At 36.4% G+C, this 20,971-nt stretch overlaps 1 protein-coding gene across 3 annotated transcripts in view; it reads left to right on the top strand.

The window, feature by feature from the left end:
• Positions 1-20,838, top strand: part of LOC125695679 (macrophage mannose receptor 1-like) — a 36,343-nt gene extending 15,505 nt beyond the window's left edge. The window contains exons 17-33 of one of the 3 annotated variants that reach the window (XM_048950455.1): positions 1,012-1,047; positions 1,170-1,345; positions 2,194-2,261; positions 2,965-3,065; positions 4,165-4,301; positions 5,262-5,376; positions 5,944-6,140; positions 7,294-7,384; positions 8,692-8,924; positions 9,756-9,921; positions 11,123-11,275; positions 11,616-11,732; positions 12,219-12,380; positions 14,273-14,305; positions 15,499-16,459; positions 17,496-17,807; positions 20,728-20,838. In XM_048950455.1, the coding sequence (XP_048806412.1) occupies positions 1,012-1,047; positions 1,170-1,345; positions 2,194-2,261; positions 2,965-3,065; positions 4,165-4,301; positions 5,262-5,376; positions 5,944-6,140; positions 7,294-7,384; positions 8,692-8,924; positions 9,756-9,921; positions 11,123-11,275; positions 11,616-11,732; positions 12,219-12,380; positions 14,273-14,305; positions 15,499-15,659 (1,946 nt within the window). In that variant the 3' untranslated portion in view covers positions 15,660-16,459; positions 17,496-17,807; positions 20,728-20,838. Of the gene's footprint in view, positions 1-1,011; positions 1,048-1,169; positions 1,346-2,193; positions 2,262-2,964; positions 3,066-4,164; positions 4,302-5,261; positions 5,377-5,943; positions 6,141-7,293; positions 7,385-8,688; positions 8,925-9,755; positions 9,922-11,122; positions 11,276-11,615; positions 11,733-12,218; positions 12,381-14,272; positions 14,306-15,498; positions 16,460-17,495; positions 17,808-20,727 lie in introns of all 3 variants that reach the window. The other 2 variants (XM_048950454.1, XM_048950456.1) reach the window with 2 other exon arrangements.
• The last annotated feature ends 133 nt before the right edge of the window (positions 20,839-20,971 follow it).

Genomic DNA, 20,971 nt, shown 5'->3' with positions numbered 1-20,971 from the left:
AATGAATTAGTTTCTTCATGTCAATAATGGTATATAAATAATGGTGCTTCATAGATTGCAAATATTTTGTAAAATAATTTTTTGTTTGTGTGCTTTTGATGTTGGAAGTGAGGAGTTCCACCTTTGTTACAGCAATGATCACGGATAAAGCCAGAAACAAATCTAAAAAATGTCTGGTACAAAGGTATTTTTTCTTGAGATCTGACTGGATTTACTGCTAGTTATAGGCCTCTAGAAGAGGTAACAGGAGATGGCTTTCCTAAGGGAAAGCTCCATTAGAAAAGTTTGTGCTAGAGCCACTTAGTAAAAGAAGAGTGTTCAGGATCACAGTTGGTGTGTTTGGCACTTGTTGCTGAAGCTAATCATAGCTATAGCAATACAGTGAAGGAAAATTGACAAAACAGGTCCAGAAACAGTACTCCATGTTCTCCTCTGCAATTATGAAGGAAACAAACATCAGCTTTTGGAAAAGAAATTGTTCAAAGCAGTGGCATTTATTTTTCCATCTGAGGCAGAACAAACTTGCTCTTAGTATATACAGTTGTATTTCCTTTTGCCTATGAATATTCATGATTAAGAGAGTATTAGATAGAGATGAAGTAAATCTGGAGTTAATTTTCATCCTATTTATGAAAAGACCCCTCTGGAAAATTTTACCATCAAGAAAATGATACATTTACTGGGGCATCAGTAAAGAAAATATAAAACTAAAACTTAAAATGTTTCAGATAAATCTACTGTGGTTCATAGCTCAGGAGACTGTTTTAATTAATGCTGATCTCAACAGGTAAGCAATCCATCTATGACTTTGCTGAAATGAAGTGCAGCTTATGATATATAATTATAGGACCATGTATTTTTCATAATGCATAGTTGAAATTTGTGGCTAAGCCTGCTTCTTTCCTAGTCAATGGCAAAGGAGTGCAGAAGTCTGCTTTATTCTTGCTTGGTTCTTTGCAGTCACTCACAGAAACCATGCCACATTATAGCTTCTGTTCTATTGTTTTGCAGGAGTGATGCCAAAACCTGAACCAATTGATACATATGGTAGGTTTTTGCATGCATTTATTCATTTTTTTCATCATTTTTTTAAATCAAAATTGTTACTCTCAAATGAATTTTTATGTCCTACAAATGAAGAACTTAAGGCTACCTTACTTGTCTTCCAGAATATAAAACCACTGCGGATGGATGGGTCATGTACGAAGATAAGCTGTACTACATCAGCAAAGAACAAGTTTCCATGGAAGAAGCCCGAGAGTTTTGCAGGATGAATTCTGCAGATCTTGCTGTAATTAGTAGCAATAGTGAAAGGAGGTTCATACAGAGAGCTCTGATAAAAAATGTAAGAACCAATACAGTGTAGAAATAATTTTGACAACCTTGAATTATCTTAGAAATAGAGCTAACGGTATTTTCAGCAATTAAATGTAACTGAGACCAATGAAATCCCCAACAATATGCTATTTTTTGTTCTGTGTGACTTGTTTTCTCCCACTTGGCACGTGCTTTTCTACTTTTTTTACATCAAATAATTTTTTTGAAATTTGGTTCAAGTTGGAAATCATCTTAAAGATCATTTTGCCCAACCCTCTGCCATGGGCAAGGCTGCCACCCACCATAGATCAGGCCCAGGGCCCCATCCACCCTGGCCTCAAACATTCCAGGAATGGAGTATTCATAGCTTCTCTGGACAGCTGTGCCAGTGTCTTATTGTTCTCTGAGTAATTAATTTCTTCCTAATATCTAATCTAAATATCTCCCTTCTATTCTTTTAAAGCTATCCCCTCTTGTTCTAACACTACTAGACCATGTAAAATATCAATCTCTCTCCTGCTTATAAGCTCAGTTAAATTACTGTGGAAGGCTGCAATGAGGTCTCCCTGGGGACTTCTCCAAGCTAAACAAGCCCAGCTCACTTAAACCTTTTTCATAGGAATGGTGTTCCAGCCCTCAGAGCATCTTTGTGGCCTCCTCTGTATCTGTTCCAACATCCTTCTTGTACTCCAGATGAGGCCTCACAAGAGCAGAGTAGAGGGGGTGATCACCTCCCTTGCTCTGCTGCCCATCTCTCTGTTGATGCAGCTGAGGATACTATCGGCATTTTGGGCTGCGCATGCACACTGCTAGCTCATGTCCAGCTTTTTGTTTACTAGACACCCAAGTCCTTAAAATAGTTTCTTTCTGTTTTAGGATAAATACAGGACAGAGTCAGAACAATACTTCATTGGTTTAAAAATTAGTCTGGATAAAACATTTAGGTAAGTTAAGATAATCACATCGTCTGTTAATAAAAAAAAGAATCAATATGTAGTCAGAGGTACTAAATGTGATTATCAAGGACAAGGACTGAAGGTGGTTGTATGTTTAACAAGTACAAAGCAGAAGCAAATAATCCTAGAACAGACTAAATTCCAGTAGTTTTCCTCAAAAAGAAAAATGGAAAGAGCATTTTTTCTTGAGTCAATATATGCCGAAAGGAAAACTTGGCAGCTGTGCTCTTATGCTTTCTGTTTCAAAGATTGGCCCCGTGAACTGGAGGTATTTTTTGCATCTACAGAAACATCAAGAATACTCAGATTGAAGAATGTAATTCTAAGTAGATGATTCAGTGTGAAGAAATTAAGATAAATTAAACTTCTAATATCCTCTGCATTGCTTATTATGGCTAACTGAGTATTAGTTTCTGATATTAGATGATGGTTGACCACTCCTGCCTGCCAATGGAAAATATTCCCGTATTTTCTTTTTCTGTACTGCAACCAGCAATATCTTACTCAAATTTCTTCAAATTTGAATAATTAAATTTGATTTGAAAATCAAAGAGAAAAAATCTGTAACAGTTTTTGCCAGTTCCTATATATGCTTATGGACTTTGTCTTCTTTGTGAAATTTTCATTAGGATTCTTATTTAATAACTGAAAAAGTATTAATTAATAATTATTTGTGTATCTTTTCTTTAAGCTGGATAGATGGGACTCCAGTAACATATGTGGCCTGGGCTCCTAATGAGCCTAACTTTGCAAATAATGAGGAACATTGTGTGGTAATGTTTTCAAAGCAAGGTAGATAATAAAATTAAACTGTTAGACTTTACTTCTCTCCTTTTGGATTATATTTGATTCTGACAAACTTCTGCTGTTAGTGGCCATACAATCTTACTGCTATTTTCTGCAGTTCTTTAAGAGGGACAAGCCAACAAGATACAATGACTGACATAAACTCCAGCTATAGAAGAGTATTCAGTATGGGGAGACTTTAGTCCCATGTGTAATTTAATGCAGGTACCTCTCTGGGTTCAAGAGATTGGCATTGCATATTACAGTGCTCTGCACTACTTCTCCGAGTAAAAAACTGATGGATGAGTGGAGCCTATCTTCACTCCTGTGAACTTAAGAAAGTATTTATGACTTAGCTGCAAAATAATGGGAGTTTAAGGTACAAGCCAGTAAGAAGATAGATGACAAACATTTTATAATATTTGAACACTATGTTATGCTCTCAGATTGATCTGGAATGTTCTACCTCATGCATTTTGCATGTTTTCTTTATGTTGTATTACCTCTGCTCCCTGCAATGTAATGATGCCATGGCCTGAACAAATCATAAACAGGTATGGGCACTGTGGAGAGCCCTGGAAGAGGAGGAACAGCAGGATCAAGCAGTTCAAATTAAACACAAGGAGCTACAGCTGTGCTACTGTGAGAGCTTCAACTGGCTCATTCAAAGCTGCCATCGTTTGCTCTCAGATAAAACTGCAGACTGAAATATAAAGAGAGTACACTGTGTTCTGATTTAAAATAAATAAATAAATCATAAGATGATATGATTTTTTCTTATCCTCTCACTCCAGTAATTCTACTACTTTGACAACTTAATGTGAAATCAGAATGAAGTTAATCAGTAGCCAGGACATTTGCTCTTTTTTTTCCTGTCTTTTGTTCTTTTTGCAATTGCAAAGCAAGGAGCCCACAAACTAATGGTGCTGAGTAGCTAAAGCACATAAACATCTTTCTTTTGTAAGCAATATTTAAGTTCATAAATGCAGTATGAGTCTCTTTTACTCATTCTGATGGTCTGAAAAGTAGAGATTACACTCTTATGCAAAATAGGAAGAGATTTTTACAAATGCTAAAACAACTTGTTTATTCAATCTGTTTTTAGGCTTGTGGAATGATGTAAACTGTGGTGTCACAAATAGATTTGTATGTGAAAGACATAATAGTTCTATTAATTCAACACTTGCTTCTCCACTTCCTCCTGGAGGATGTCCAGAAAGTTGGCTTCTCTTTAACAACAAGGTATGTCAATAAGTATCTTAAGTGAATTCCATATGGCAACAGGACTGAAAAAAAGAACTGTAATCATAAAAGTATGCTCTTGTTATTATGAAATAAAGAAGTAATTACCCAGTCAATGTATGCTGACTGTATACCAAGACTTCTCTGAAGGTAGCTATAGACATCTAACTTCATAGACAAACACAGTATATTGTTACTGCATAATACTTCTGTTTCTCTCCTGTGTTATGTATTTATGTTGCAAACTGAAATTTTTAATGATTGGGCTTGGAAAAAAAGCCCTTCAAGTGGAATGATTTAGAAAGAATTCATTTGAGCAAATCTGCTTGCTTGTATAAGAGTTCCCAACACTTTCAGTTCAGACATATGATTCCAAACTGAAATTGTTTTGAGCATGATTTTACATACAGTCTTGGTCTGGAAGTCCTCATTGCTGTGACAAAAGTATTTGTACCAATTGGAGTTGAAAGCTGTTTTGCTTGATGTACATACTCTGCACTGCAATTGCATCCCAAGAATGTTAGGTGAAGATGGCAAATAGTATTTCACAGAGTTTTGCACAATGGGCAGTCATTGTCACAGTCACTGGAAGCCCGACAAGGAACAGTGGCAATCACTTTCTGCAACTATATTACCCGAAGCCACTGAACTTAAATGATCTTTCTCTTACAGCAGGGGGCAGGTGGAAGGAAATGTATAGCAGGATTATATACCTCACACTGTTATGAGTAACTCAGATGATACTCAGTTCCTGTATTACACCTTCTGCGAAGAAAGGACATGCATGCTTAAAGATCTTGCACATCACTGACTTATTACTCTTGAAATGTGTCAATTATTCTAGCACCCTTATTTTTCTAGAGAACTGTGCATCCTATAGCTAATTGATAGTATTTACAATCAACAGTTCCCATCCCCATTACTTTGAACGAATGGTTGCTTTTTTCCCACTCCCCCCAGTGTTTCAAAATATTTGCCTCCAATACAACAAGAAAGCTGGCATGGCATGATGCACGAGAAGTTTGTATTCATCTGGGAGGAAATCTGGCTTCTGTACCGAATCAGCAAGTGCAAGGTACATATACAGGCTCTCCTGAAACATGGAACCTCTCAAAAATATCAATATCCTACTAAGGAAAGTGCTAAACTCTTGAATACATATTACAAAATTATCTGCTGAGAATGGCTTATCTGCCAGGTCAGCTTATGTTTGGTTTTAATTCTGAAGTGTGAAACATTTGCTAAATCATGTTACATGTAAGAAATAACGTGTGTTTCTAATTCTTTCCATTACCTGGTTTTTGAGAAACTTCCAGTCTGTTTTGAGTGAGGTTGTCCAAATTCCTGAGACTTACAAAAAACTATTTTTCTGATTTGCTACAAATGCATACAGTGTAAGGAAAGGGACATTTTCTAACTTGCTCCAGAATTTTTTCTTTGGCTGCTTCTCCCAGTCTTATTGCTTGTTTAAAATATGTTTCAGAGATTATTTTCTAAGTACTTAGTTAAAAGATGATGTACTCTGTACAGGGAAATGTTATCCTTCTAATTTGGCTGCTGTTCTGGGCTTGTCCACATTTCTTCCTGGTTTGGATGAGTCATTATGAACTTTCCTTAATAAGAAGTTTTTGCTTCCCTCTAGCTTTTGTCTACTATCATTTAAAGGATGCTACAACCAATGTTTGGATTGGGATGAATGATATCAACAGAGAGTCTACGTTTCTTTGGGCAGATGGGAGCACAGTTTCCTATACCAATTGGATTGAAGGTGCACCAGAAACCAAACAAAGCTTCTTCGACTTTTATGAGTTTGAATTGCTGGAAGATAACACTGTGGAGGTGTGGAAAATATAATCAGCTTCTGTATCTTAGGCAACCAGATGATTTTCCTAAAAGGAAAGTTACAGAAAATAACAAAATGTTGAAACAGATCCTTTAGCCAGCACCTTTAGTAAAGTACCTGAAAGTACTTTAGTAAAGCACCTGAATAGATATTCCAAATTTGCCAAAAATATTTGGCAGAGATTCCGAAGAAAGACAAAAAGTCTGAGCTATTGCAAAATAACAATAAAAAAAAAAGTAGAAACAAAAAAATTATATCAGTTCCCTTCAAAACTGCACTACCACTAGCACTAAAGTTGCAACACAAAATATAGAAAAGTTATGAAAAAAAAAACCAAAATTAAGGTCCAAAACTAATTTGTCCATGTGTATTTCCCATTTCCTGGTTAATGTGATTTCAACTTGTTTTACTAGTTTCTGATGGTATAGAAGGATATTTTCAACTAAAGGGCATTTGTTCTGTTGAAGTTAAATCTCTTTTCTGAAGGAGTTTCTGCAGAAATATTAGGCAGCTGGTGGTCACTGGAGACTCTTAACATGTGCCATCAGTCAGCTTGTTTATAATTAAAACTCATTCAAGTCAGCATAGCAAATAAATTCAGATAAAATACAAAAAGTTGGGCAAGAACAATCCTGAAGGGGAACCATCTAGAGGAAATGTTGAAGTAATTAAAAATAAGGAAGTAAAGGGAAATTTTTGTTGCTCCTGAAGACATCTGATAATGATATCTTTAGGCTACAAAAACTGATAGAGAGTGCATGCTTTCTGCAAGATAATCAACATATGATAAATCCAGAGCAGTACTTTTAATAATAGTTCATATATGTTTCTTCATACATGTAAATTCTCAGAAGTAAATCTAAATAATAATAATAATAATCAGAATTGAGAAGAATGTAATGACGGTCTTATTTTTATAGACTTTTCTTCTAGATTTTGGCATCACTGAGAGTCTGGTTCAAATGGGTCACTAATAAATATCAGGACAGATCATTTGTCAGGAATCTTTTCAAACTGATCCAGTGACATAGGTGCTCAGTAAGCTCTTCTCCTCTCCATCACAAGGCTTGCACTAGGAGCATAGGATTTTCATCTCACTGTATACTGTTTGCCTTTTCTGATGACTGTTTACATTGCCCTCTTTTTCAGACAGACTGTGTTTTCATGACAAAATTAGATGGCAAATGGAGAGATGATAGCTGTGACAATGAGAGAGGCTACATCTGCCAAATGAATTCACGTGAGTTCTGCTTTACCCAGTCTCCTAAATAGGTTAAGTATCTTGGTTATATAAGAACAATATAAAATGCACTGCAAACTGTTATCACTTTTTCTAGCTCTGAATGTCATTTTGAATCTCTCAGATTTTAAGAGCTCCTTAAGACAAAACCTTTTTCTAAAGTATAATTTGTTCCACAGAAATTATTGGAGAGGAAGCACTGTCTTAATTGGGATTTTGTACCTAAATCATGAATAATGCTAGAGAATAATACATGAAAAGATTTCTTCTTAGTGAAATAGAAGATGCTTAGACATACTCTTAAAGCGCAGAGTAAAATGAGGGACTTGCAGTGAGACTTGCAGTGATATCCCCGTTACTCCTGGCTGTATCTGAGAAGATATAGTCCTCTTCTACCGAAACTATTCTGCCCAATGTTGTAGGAACTCTAATAAAATGTACTGTCTCTTGGTGGTGTCTTCATCTTCAAAGAATATTTTTATGTCAAAACAAGAAATGTATGTTTGTTTTCCTGCTATAGAATTGTAGTTACACAAATCATTGTAGCCCAGATATGCAATGAGAATGGAGCAAAAGCACAGATAACAAAACAGTTTTGCCTCACCTTTATCACACCACTGCAAAAAAAAAAACAAAAAAAAAAACCTGTCCTCTCTTCAGTCAACTGCTACAGCCTGCTTGCTCTCAACACAGCTAACTTGTTTGTATGAACCCCATCTCCCTACACAGCAAACAGAGTTTCAGGAAGGCATTTTTGTCTCATTTTATTTCACAGGGCAGAAATAAACAGTGTTTCACTCAGCCGTGCAGACAACATTCACACAGCCCTAATAGACAGGCTAATGACTTAGTCAACAGTGATCTGTTACATAAACTATCTCAAGTTGTGCTAACAGAGAACAACAGTAAATGTCTTAAAAGCCATCCCCAAACCCTCTCCTACCAGTGACCTGAAATAAGTGTGTATTCAGATATCCAGATGTAGTCAAAATATTTTGAATTACGGGAACACAAATACTCAATTTATAAGGGAAATTTCTACACTAGTCTGGCAGCCAGCAAGTATACTGTCTAGTTCATGGCACCCAGGATTTTAGTCTGTTTTTTACATTAGCAAATTTGGCTTTTGTTTTACAAGGTTTTTTCTGTTTGTTTGTTTATTTGGTTTTATTTTACGTATTGTTCAGGAACTTAAATGAATAATTTAATTTATGGTTATTTTGAACCTTTTTTGTTTTTTTTAATTTCTTCTATGCTGGCTACCAGTGGTCTGTTTTAAATTCATGCATCCTATTTTTGTTCAGTAGTTACTGCACTATTTAACTTACCGGCAACAAATCCATCTTCTGACTTTGTCCGCTATGGTGATAGCAGTTATCTAATTGTCTCATCTAAAATGCACTGGGAAGAGGCCAGAAGAAACTGCCAAGAGCAACATGCAGAACTTGCAAGCATTTTAGATGCCTACATCCATTCATTCCTTTGGATCCAGATACAGAAATATGGAAAACCTGTATGGATTGGCCTTAACAGCAATATTGTAAGTGTTGGACAGATGTGGGGTTAGGTGCTCAGTGAACTCTTCTGCTTCTTTTGTTTCTGTTGGATGCTCAGCTTACAGCAATTCTGAAATAACCATCCTGTTTGTGGTTACACCGTGTGTGTACATGAATTTCTAATGGCCCTATGAAAACTAATTATAGGCTTTCATGCACCAAGTCCAGCGGAACGAAATCACAACAGAGGTTGAGCAGGTTGGAACTAATACAAAGAGAAAGCTCCAGAAATGATAAAAGAAATGGTAACAGAAATAATGTTACAGTCTGAGTGTCACAAACCAAGTTTAGCTACTATGCAGAAGCCATTAGCTGTTCTGAAAGCCATTGTAGCTCTCTGCCTTATATAGGGCTACTTGTAACTTTTGTTTATATCATAATGGTTGCTAATGAGTATTAGAGAGAGATTTTATAGATGATCTTGGCTGTTAAATGTCAAGTAATCTTTACTCACCAAATTGCTCAGTCTAAATTTAAAGCAGAATACCAGGGGTGAGTTAATTGTAATTGCTTCTCTTATATAGGTAAATAATTTAAGATTGATTTATAGGAGTTTCTTACCATGTTTTATAAACTTGTTTTAATTTCAAAAAATCCTATTGACAGTAACGCATCATTGAATAAGATTCATTCTTAGTTCTTATGTAACTACAGCTTCCAGTGACATTGGTACTGTGAATAGTGTTTAAAACAACAGAGCAGCACCTGTTTGTTTTTTTCTTGAAAATCTCAAATAAAAATGGAATGTTGTGTGCTTGAGCTTTGTCTGCTATAAACACCACACAACTTTATTATCAAAGCTTAACTGTTTTCAGACTAGGAGCTATTACAAATGGACTGATAACTGGAAAACCAGATTCACTAAGTGGGCAGCAGAGGAGCCAAAGAAGAAAAATGCTTGTGTCTATCTAGACCTTGATGGTACCTGGAAAACAGCGCCTTGCAAAGAAACATTCTTCTCAGTTTGTAAGAAATCAAATGGTGAGTAAGTGAATGTAATCATTCAAAAGACACATTCTTAATTCCACTACTTTGCCGAAACCTAGAGGCTTTGTTATGGCTTAGGTTAAAATCCTCATAATGGTAAATTTCAAAATACTGTCTACCTCCATGCAGAATCTGCAAGTTTTCTACTAGATGATATATGAGCTAAAGCCTATGGTACATGAAAGCCTTTTGTATAAATGGATATGGCTGCTCTGCTTTTATAGTAGTCATAACTGTTTGCATAAGATGAAACTCTGTTCTTAAGGTATTTTTCCTTTTTCTGAGACGTGGGCATAAATCATACTTGAGATTGTGTAACGTAAGTAAGTGCTGGAGCTTGCACCACCTGCGCAGACAGCAACACCTGGACAAGTTCATGCTCTGATGTCACATTGACAGCCAAAATGCTAGCAAGAATTTTACTTCCATTTGCTATTGTTAGAGCTAAAGCAGTTCTGATCTAGGCATAAGAGCCTTGGGAATGGGAATGACAGTTTAACTACTGGTAGAGGTATTCCAAAGTTATGTTTATTTGTAGATTTTGCAGAAGCATGTTGTTTCCCTCCTTGATTAAGGAGGCTTGACTTTGAAGTTACACAATATAGTCTCTTCCATATACGAGACTCAAGACAGGCTTAAACGCCTGAAAGGTTCTACTGAGTTAAACTTTCTAGACATACATTTGGTCTTCACATGCAGTGCAAGAACCAACAGAAGTGAGTTATACACATGATAAATAAACTGATTTGGCAGTGACGTGCTAAACTGATGGCTCATTTGTATAAAGTGACCACATATGGACTGCAGCAACCATAAAATATGGGACTGTGATATTGACAATTTGTTAGCTTACAACAACTTGCTGTAATGTGAGAATGCAAATTTAAGATATGAATCCTCATCGCTCAGGGTTTCTTTTCCTCACAGTGCTGCCAAGCCAAATAGGTATTACAGGATGTGATTTGCTTCCATATCTTAAGGAATGTGGCTGGAGAGTAGATGTTTCACAATTCTGAATGCCTAGATCTCCTTGTTGTCTGAGCTGGGGCATAGAGGAATAGTCAAGAGTAGAGTTTGAGGTAGTTAACGCTTGCTGATAGAAATTGTGCTCCATTTATATGCATACCCCACTTCACGTGTTGCTCACAGTGCAGTAACAATTTCAGACCTTCTGACCAATTTCAGTTTTCTTTAGTTGTAGCTCCAACTGAGCCTGTTCAGCTGTCTGGTGAATGCCCTGAAGCAGCTGACCTGCAAGCCTGGATCCCTTACCATGGGCACTGCTACTATATCGAGGCATCAGCAGCAACAGGGTGGGCCCAGGCCTCTCTCAAGTGCACTCATTTAGGTAAGAGACTTCTTTGTCAACTGACGTGATCTTTACAAAGGACTTCCACAAATTCTACACAGAAATGTAAAAACATTGATTTTAGAATAACATAAAAAATATTTATTTAAATTGAGGCAGTGATGGGAACCATGGGTACTACCAACAGGGGTGCTGTCCTCATAAAAATCCCAAGTTGCAAGGGACACATAAGGAGTAAGTACAACTTCTGGAGAAGAAATGGGTGAAGCCAGCATGCATAAAACTTTCAAAAGTTATCATTTTTGCAGCCTTAGAAGAGGAGATCATTCCAGTGGTTGTTTGCCTAGATTGTGGTCATTTGCTTGTTAATGCTTTTCAGGTGCTACACTGGTTTCAGTAGAAAATGCGGATGAATCTGACTTTCTGATCCATACAGTACAGCTACTTGGAAACAAAGTAGGAGGCTTCTGGATAGGTCTTTACAGAAATATGGATGGTAATACCTTACTTTCAATAGTTAATTTATTTGCAAGGCATTTTTATCTATGCTGCCTTTTCATGAAGTCTGTTTCAGAAACGTGAACTCATAATGGATGGTGCTTGAATTCTATCAGTCTCTCTATTTTGATATTTAATTCTGTGGTGCTACTTTTGAAATATAGACAACTTTAACAATTTCCAGCACTCAAATGCTTTTTTCTTTTTTTTTTTCCAGTTGTAATTTTAAGGATTTGTCTTCTACTCTGGCATTTCTCATTGTCTATAGCCATTCTGGATGCCAATTAATGAAATACAATTATCTCTGTAGTAATTTTCTGCAGTTTTATTGTAGCACTCCTACCTTTCTTCAATGATCTTCCAGTAAGAAAAAATGACCATGTCTCCTCCTGAAAAATGTGACATTTTTGAAGTAATTTTCTGTGGTATTAAAACATTTGTGTGGTACATTTTAAAATTTATTAGTATATATATTTCTCTTTAGAGAGGTGGTTGTGGTTGGATAATGCTGCAATGGACTTTGTCAACTGGGAGGAGAAAGAGTCTGATGAGGAGCACCACTGCGTGGAAATGACTGCACCATCTGGTTACTGGGACAATGCTGATTGCTTTTCTGAAAAAGGATTTATCTGCAAGAAACCCAAAGGTAAGTCCTAGAAATAGAGCCCGTCACTTTACTACTAGCTTTCATACTTCTATATCACAAGTCTGGAAGTTATTTCTGGTGGTTTGATTTGACATATCCCACTTTTCCAGATATTTGTGATTATTTTAGCAGCAATGTCTGCTCTCATATGAGAGCAAACTTAGTTCCTGGAAAAGGTTTAAGTATTGTCATAGTTGTTATACTCTTGGAAGGAGGAATTCATCTGAGTATTCAAGTTTTCTTTTCAAGTGTGCTGTACTCAAATACTACCTCAAAAACTGATGTAATATTGGGCCTGATTTAACAACTTCAAAAAACAAAAATGCCTGAGGAATACGAAAAGATCCATTGGTTGTGTTGCACTAGTAGTATCATGAGCACTATTATATGAAAATGCATAGAAAGTCACTACAGAGCCTGTCTCATCAGAATTTCTGAAAAACTTTTGGGCAATAGTGGACAGTCAAATGTTTTGGGGGAAGAGGAATATGTAGTAACATATTTTTTTCTTGTATTCCCAAGTGGAGATGTAAAACATATAGCTGCCTTAAAGAGAGCACTATGATTCCATTCTTTTAATGTAGATGTTAAAATCCAATTACCTAAAAAAAAAAAAAAAAAAATTAGGATGCGATCTCTAAACCCGTGTAATTTCTTTTGTATCAGCTGTGAGACAAGGTTTAATTTTGTAGCTTTTGCTTTGTTCTTTTTTGTATTCTGCCCTGGGCATAGAATGTGGAGCAGTGGAGACTGTTGTTCCATACCCACTGAGTCATGGGCAATGTTTAATTAAATATTCCCCTTGCACTCTTAATTTTTAAATAAGCTTGTCCTTGGTAGTAAATCAGTTAAGTACCATTAGTGATTTACTAAGGAATTCTGAATTATATTCTCGAAACTCAGACATTTCTTCCTGAGGTTTGAAATATATTACTTTTTATAGTTAATCTGGAACTGTATATAAATAATTGGAAGAATAATGATATTAATAGTTAAGCTCCTAGTATTTAAGAAGAAATGTAGGATAAACGTTATCAGCAAACAAATACTAATTATATATTTTTATCCAACTTACTAAAACGTCAAGAAAGCACTCAAGTCCATAAGATGCTCTAGTATACAGCTATTGGAGTTACTATCTCTTTGTATCTGTTCATTTTAAATTTATCTCTGTTTCAATTTCATTTTATATTTTGCTTTTACAAATTCTGCTCTGAGTAGTTTGTCTGAACTGTAATGCAAAGGAAACTTGAGGAGAAATACTTCGGAAGTCTTTATTCACAGTAAATTTCTTGTTGACTAAAAATGTCTGGTATGTTTTATTTTTCTCCTTTTCCTAAGTTTGAAGCATTTTTTGTATCTCTTTCTTTACCAATACCAATAACAAAAGATTTTATGGAGATCTTTTCTCTGTTGGTCCCTGTGTTATGCATAGGAAGCTTGGATGATGAAATCCCTAATTCATTGGACAATTTCTAGAGAAGACATTTAAGAAATCCAGGCTGGTAACAGCAGCCTCCTGCTAAATATGGGGACATTAGAATACAGTGTGAAATTAATCTCTAGTGTTGTATATCATATTCTTAGTAAATTAATACTTGAAGTAAAATGTGAAAATATTTTTGAATGAACACCTTTAAGTCACAGTTTGGATTTCAGTAGAGATGAAAAAATAAATATTTTAATGAATATTATAGTTTGATAAGACTAGGTAGGAAGATGAAACTTTAGCAAATTATTTTTTGCCTCACTTATGGCACCCTTTATTTCATTAATCTCACTAATGTAATAGTAATACTTCAGGTTTTTTTGATCTTGTATAATTTTAGAGAAATAATCAAACATGAATTTTAATGAAGTGTTATATTATTTCTCTCTGATATTTGTTGAAGTTGAACCAAGTGGGAGTCCTCTACTGCAGAAAGGTAAGAGCTTTCGTAAGAAAACTAATGAGAACCTAAATGAGAAAAAAACAAAACAAAACAAAACAAAAAAAAAACTTTAACATGAGTTTTCCTTATTATCCCCTTTTAGAGAACACCCTGCTGGCAGTTACTAAGATGAATAATTGCAAATCACTCATGAGAGTCCCATGCTGACTTTTACAGCCACATGAGTGCTTGGATGGGCTTGGGTGGCTGAATTGCTGCAGGGCTAATGCAGATCTGACAAGCTCATCAGTGACCCAGCTAGAGACTTAGAGAAGAGAGACACACAGAACTGCAACTTGGCTGCAGAAACCTGTATAGATGTCTATGCAACTTGCTTCCATAGGAATTATTGCAAACAAATTGATAGGAAAATTAATTTCCAAATAATTATAATCCCAAAGCTATATATAAAGCATGACTTGAGTCAATAAATCAAAATTGTGTCTTTCAAGATCTGCTCTCTGTTGCTCTAAGGTCTTCAGAGAGACTTGTTTCCCATTTCCTCAGTAAGGCACTGGGAGATTGTACAAAGTTTCTTCCATGTTTTCCCTGCAGAACAGTAGCACCATACTGGGGGAACAAGGAAATTTCCTTTCTCAGGCCCTGAACATGCTGAAAGTTAACAAGATTGTGCAAGACTGTTGTTCCCATATTGATTCACTGACTTAAAAAGGACTATGCATGACTGCATGTCAGTGCAGAACTGAATGAGGACTGAGGAGGTTCTCTAGCCAGTGTTGATCAGTGAGTAAGAAACCTCAGTGTGGCTTAAACACCTGAAAGGGACTACTGAGTTAAACTTTCTAGACATACATTTGATCTGTGGAAACAGAGTATTGTCTTTAATTTCCGAGTCAGCTCTATTCATTACATTATTAAAAGCAGAAGAAAGACATGAAACAAAGGTGACTAGTCATAAAGCTCAGAAATCACATAATGAACAAATAATAGATAAATTAGTCACTGAATTCTTATGCATGCTTTGACAGATAGCTTTGTATATCACAAACTCAGATCCACTGAAACTACATTAGCTTTAGTGAAAGGGATCTGGCTTCCAATCAGCAATCATTCAGAGAGATTTGCTCTCTCCTGAGTCTGATCAGCAGAGAACAGTTTGGTTTTCGTGTAGTATGTGTAATAAAGGAAATACTAAGATTTCTCACAGTAATACGCATTCATTTCAGACAAGCAAAGGAATGAAGAGACTCATCCACCTGTTCATCCCTCTGTTTGGCCTCTCTTTTTCTTGTCCATTCTCAGTCTTCTTGGAGCTGGTGTGTTAATCTACTTCTACAAGAGAAAAAGGCAAAACCAACTATCAAGAGATTTAAACACTTCTAAATGATGTGTTCGTACATTAAGGAATCGGTGAGAATTGGTTCTCTGGCACAAGCTAATTCAGGGGAGGAAGTTACTTGCTGAAATTGAATCTTGCTGAATTGAATCTTGCTGAAATTGTATCTGTTAAATGTCTCTAGCAATCTTAAATCAAATACTTTTTCTCATTTTGCAATATTTTTCTTTTGTATTTTTGTATCTTTTGTACCACACATACTTCACAAAATCAAAGTTACTGAGTTATGTTATAGTTTTGTAATAGTCAAGGTGTTCCCCTTAAGAGCCTTAGCAAAAATGGTAGTGTAAATAGCTTATCAAGAAAAAAACATAATGAAAAAAATGATGTCAACTTGTGAGAATAAATGTTCAATAAAATGTGATTATTATTAAGAACTGGATTGTTGTGAATTGAAAAAACAATAAAAATTTACAACTGCTCGGATTTTTTGCAATTGTAAAATCTTTTTGCCTCAAATTTTGCTCCAACTGTCCACCTGTACTGTTGTTCCTTGTAGCTGCATCTTCCATTTATCTGAAAAAATGGAGCTGCATATACTTGTTTCATATAACTTTGGGATATCAAACCGTAGTGGAAATGCTGTCATGATTTCAACCAGTGATTGAGCATCTGGGGGGAAGGCAAGGCCAACCCACAGTTGTCAGGTGTAAGCAATGCACCTGAATGACCAGAAGGAATGGAGCCAGAATCTACCCCTACCCAGACCTAATTTAAGAGTTGACAGTGGAGGTGAGGGTATCTCATCTGGAAATCTCTGCTTACGTGATGACCTTACAGGCCTTCTGAAGGTAAGCAGTTTCTTTCTTTTATTTCTGTGCCTACTGCTATACAATCTAAGCAGGTTTGCACTCACTGCAATTTAAGACTTTGCTGCTTTGTCATCTTGTTACGTTTTTCTGTCATGTTACAGAAACTTTGCTCATTTTCATTTTCTGCCATGGAAAGTACTGTTCATACCTATACCTATATATACCTATATATATATATATAAATATACACTAAATATATGTATATATATACATAGCTATATACCTATACATATATAAGACTCAGCTGTATTTATTTTTTTTCAGTCTACTAATGTGGTTGTCAACCGCAATATATTTTGTTCTGAAGACCAGTTTATTTTACAGTATAGAGGCAATCTTGTCCCCACTCATCATGGCAGGCACTGATTGCTAAAGGCTGTATCTTGGAAGTATCTTGGAAGTGTCTTGGAAGTATCACAATATTAAACAAACAGCACTATTTTAAAAAGAGGTAATACTTAAAATAATGCTTCAGCAGCATGCTGCTGAAGGTTACCAGTAGGCAAAGAACACCAGCACAGTCATTATTACTACTTGCTAGTAGACGTGCATGCAGCAGAAAGCTTCAGCTAGGCTGCTGCCAGGAGCTATCTGTCAAAGGCACCGGAAAGACTATATGAGGAAAGCAGAAGGGAAGTGCTCACATCTGAGCAATGACTTCTCTTAATAAGAGTGCTTCTCTCCTCACTTCTTTGTATTCAGCTTAAACAAGCACCAACTTGCCATATTTAAATACAAGTAAAAGGAACTGAAAATTGAGGAATGCAGCAGTATTGCCTGTATGAGGAATCAGCAAGAAAAAAATAATCATGCCGTTAGAAAAACAGCAGAATCAGAATAAAGTAGAAATTTAGGTGAGCCACAAATGCCATATAGATACTGACCACTTTGTGTGCTTAACAGATGGCGCTAGCATTTTGCTTGCCTTTTGCTTCTCTAGGCTGCGTAGGGCCTATTCTGCATGGTGGAAAAGTAAAAGAAACAATAAAGTTCATTTCTCTTTCTTATTTTCTAGGCAGTGGGACCCAGGTTTTTTAGCATAAATAAAACCAACAATTTAGCACAGTGGTGAGTCTAGCCTCTGGCACAAGCAAAATGTAGTATGGAGAACATTGATCCCAAAATGATGGCAACCAGCATAAATTCCTCAGTTAACTTTTAGCCTGCCTCAGTGTCTGCACTGATCTCCCTCCATCACCCTTCAGCCCTGAGGAGCTGAAATCTCACAAGCATCCATTTACTTGAGGCAACCTAAGGCCCACTTGGTCAAGAGTATGACTGGCACTTCAGGGAGAAGAGGGAACCAAGCGGAAATTGTGTCCTCCAGGTACTTTCCCTCTCTCAGTGCTATTTTATTTTGTGGTTTCAGATGTACACAGAATCACGGAATGTGGTTTTACCCAGTGAAGTCAATTTCTATGTCTTTTTTTTTTTTTTAAACACTGTTTGTGACTCTAGTCAGCTTCGCTTTTCTGGGTTGCTCTTGTATGCATTGCTGACCCTAAGCTCTCGCTGAATCTCAATTGCAAACTTATTAAACAATTTACTGAGCTCCTACTTTAACTAAAGTCTGGCAACTTTTTTTTCTGAACAAGCTTTTGTTAGTACTTTTTAACTATGAAGTCAACCATTTTATGCATTAATTTTTCCTAACAATTTATAAATAAAAGCAAAGATAGTTGTTCCTCCTATGGCATTCTACTTTGGTTTATAGACCCTACTACATGTTGATTATTTCACTTGTCACTTTTTTCACGATTTTTGTTACAACTTTGAATTTAACTGATGCTGATTTTGGAAGGAACTTAATCTTCAAAGAGAGTGATATTTTCAGTGTGCATTAGAGTTATTTTGGAATGTCACATGACAGGATATGTCATGTGTACATCAGCACTTTGACAGAGAGAAGGATCTGTTACTATCCTCACTCAGAAGGCTTTTATACAATATTTTGATTGAGGGATGAAAGGAAAATTTGCAATGATTCTTGCCAGGTTCTTGGTTTTCCTTTGCCTTGTGTGTGGTACATTGCAATTACAGTCTCTGGGTAAGTTTCCTGCTGGTTTTGTGTTAAATTAGGTATGAAAATATTTTTCCTTGAGCATATTTACAGTTTTAATGGACAAAGTGATTGTTTTATATTTGTAATCAGACTTGATATATGATGTAAAGAATGTGTTATCCTGGTAGCTCCCAATTCACAGAATGAAAGAGGAGAGATGTGCAGATGTTAAGGGAAAGGAAGGTAATAAGAGCAGGATACTTAAACTGGTGTTTCTTTCTGTGAAAATGCTAATTTAGATGGTACTGTAAATGAAGGCAATAGGAGGTGGGGTAGCATAGGGATCTCTCAATTTACTTTCCCCATCATCTCCATAGTGCAATGATGAAATTTTAGAGCCATATATTCATGTTAGCTGTAGTGAGGACTGACCTGTATTCCTTTTGGTCAGCCTTTTTTGTTTTGTTTTATTTCATTTTGTATTGTTTTTATGTTTGTTTAATAAAAAAAGATGCAATAATGAAGTGAACCTACTGAGCTGCACAGAACATGTGCAGTAAGATGCACAGAACAATGCAGTAAGATTCTTAATGTGCGAGATCTACTCAGGGTTTTTGTGTCTTCAGGAACCACAACTTATCAGTACAGCGCAGAATCAGATTTTCCTACAAGGTTAACATACCAGACTCTGAACAAAACATTTAAAGCTCAAACCATGCTATTGCAATTTTTTTATTTAAAAATTCTAGATGCAAAAAAATATAATAGTAATAAAATTAAAATGATAGTATGATCTCTCAGTTTAGGTAGGAAAATGGATTGATAAATAGTTCTATTAAGTCCTCATTAAATGTTGCTGAGAAAACAATTTATCGATCCATCAGTGAGGTTTGTTATCAGTTACAATGTGCACATCCTTGTCAGAGTACAAGTGAATAAGTGAAAATAATCTGTCTGAACATTAGTCCTAGCAGCTGAGGGCTGCCCCTCTGCTGAGAGAAAGGAAGAATAATCTCTGGAGCCTGGCTCAGCCCAGCCAGGTCCTGACTCACCTGCTGCAGGTGGCTGCTTTTCCTCATGGACCAGAGAACTGAAAAAGGCTCCTTCCTATATGTCTTAGGTGTGCAACTTAAGTGCATGTCATGACCAGACTGATTCTGGACTGCTATCTTTCTTTCCAAAATTATAATTACTCTTTATTCCTTAGATACGTCCTGTAGGTCAATTCTCATTTATACTGCTATACACTATTGCTTCTTGTTTCCTTTTAACATCAACTTTTCTATCTTGCTCTTGTGTCTTCCTACCAGCCTCCATAACACACTGCTGCTAAAATTACCTTCCTCTCCCATCTTTGTAACAAACCTATGCTTGGCATTCCTCCACCGCTGGACACAGTCTGCAGTCTGTTCTGTGTTCCTTGCCAACTGCTTTCCCAACAGCGCAACAGTTTGACAAGGCGTTATGAGTTGTTCTGCAAAGACTGCAGCTGATCTGCACACTGGTGTTACACAGACAATTTTATAGCTCCTTGGGGTTGCCAGAGGCCAGGTTCAGCAACTTTGAACAAGCTACTTCTCTGGCTGATGAACTAAGAGGGAATTCTTTTCCCGGAGTTTCCAGGGCCATAGTCCAACTGCATGTTTGCTTTCTTCCTCTGAGTTCATCCAGGAATTATTTTTTTTTAATATACAGATTTGCCTGGTTTATGTAGTATTACTATCCCTTTTGTGGATTAAAAACAAGTACTGAGTAATATTGGCTATCATCTCACTTCATTTTATAAACAAATTTAAAAGAATGTTTTACATTTTTTAAAAAGTACATTTTTAAATGGATGATTGATCCAATTTCAAACTTTCTAGTGCTTTAGATTTGATCATAGAATCATTAAGGTTGGAAAAGGCCACTAAGATAATTTAGTCCAACCATCAGCCTGTCCCCACCATGCCTAATAACCACATCCCTCAATGCCACGTCTACATGTCTCTTGAACTCTTCCAGCAGTGGTTACTCCACCACCTCTCTGGGCAGCCTGTGCCATTGCCTCACTGCTCTTTTAGAAAAAAAAATAATTCCTGATATCCAACTGAATCTTCCCTGATGCAATGTAAGGCCATGACCTCTTGTATGTATGGCTGATGCTGTGCATTCTTACGGGTTTTGCATCATTACGTACTCCATTTTCTTTTAGCTGATGCAATGCTAATACCCTAACAGTAGCACTCCATTTCACTTCTTTCAGATGACACAGAGAGATTTTGGACAGAAGATGCTTCTACTGGTGTTTGCTATCAAATAAACTCAGAATCAGCTCTGACATGGCATCAAGCAAGAAAAAGCTGTCAGGAGCAAAATGCAGAACTATTAAGCATCACGGAGATACATGAACAAGAATATGTAGGAGGTAAAAGAATAGAAAACAAGATCATCAAATATGCTGGGGAATTGCGCTGCTCCAGAGCTTTAGAGGATGCAGTTGGCTACCC

The sequence above is a fragment of the Lagopus muta genome, chromosome 7, assembly GCF_023343835.1.
Source record: "Lagopus muta isolate bLagMut1 chromosome 7, bLagMut1 primary, whole genome shotgun sequence".
Taxonomy (NCBI): Eukaryota; Metazoa; Chordata; class Aves; order Galliformes; family Phasianidae; genus Lagopus; species Lagopus muta.
The sequence above is the reverse complement of the archived record's forward strand: the minus strand, read 5'-3'. Positions and strand labels throughout refer to the sequence as shown.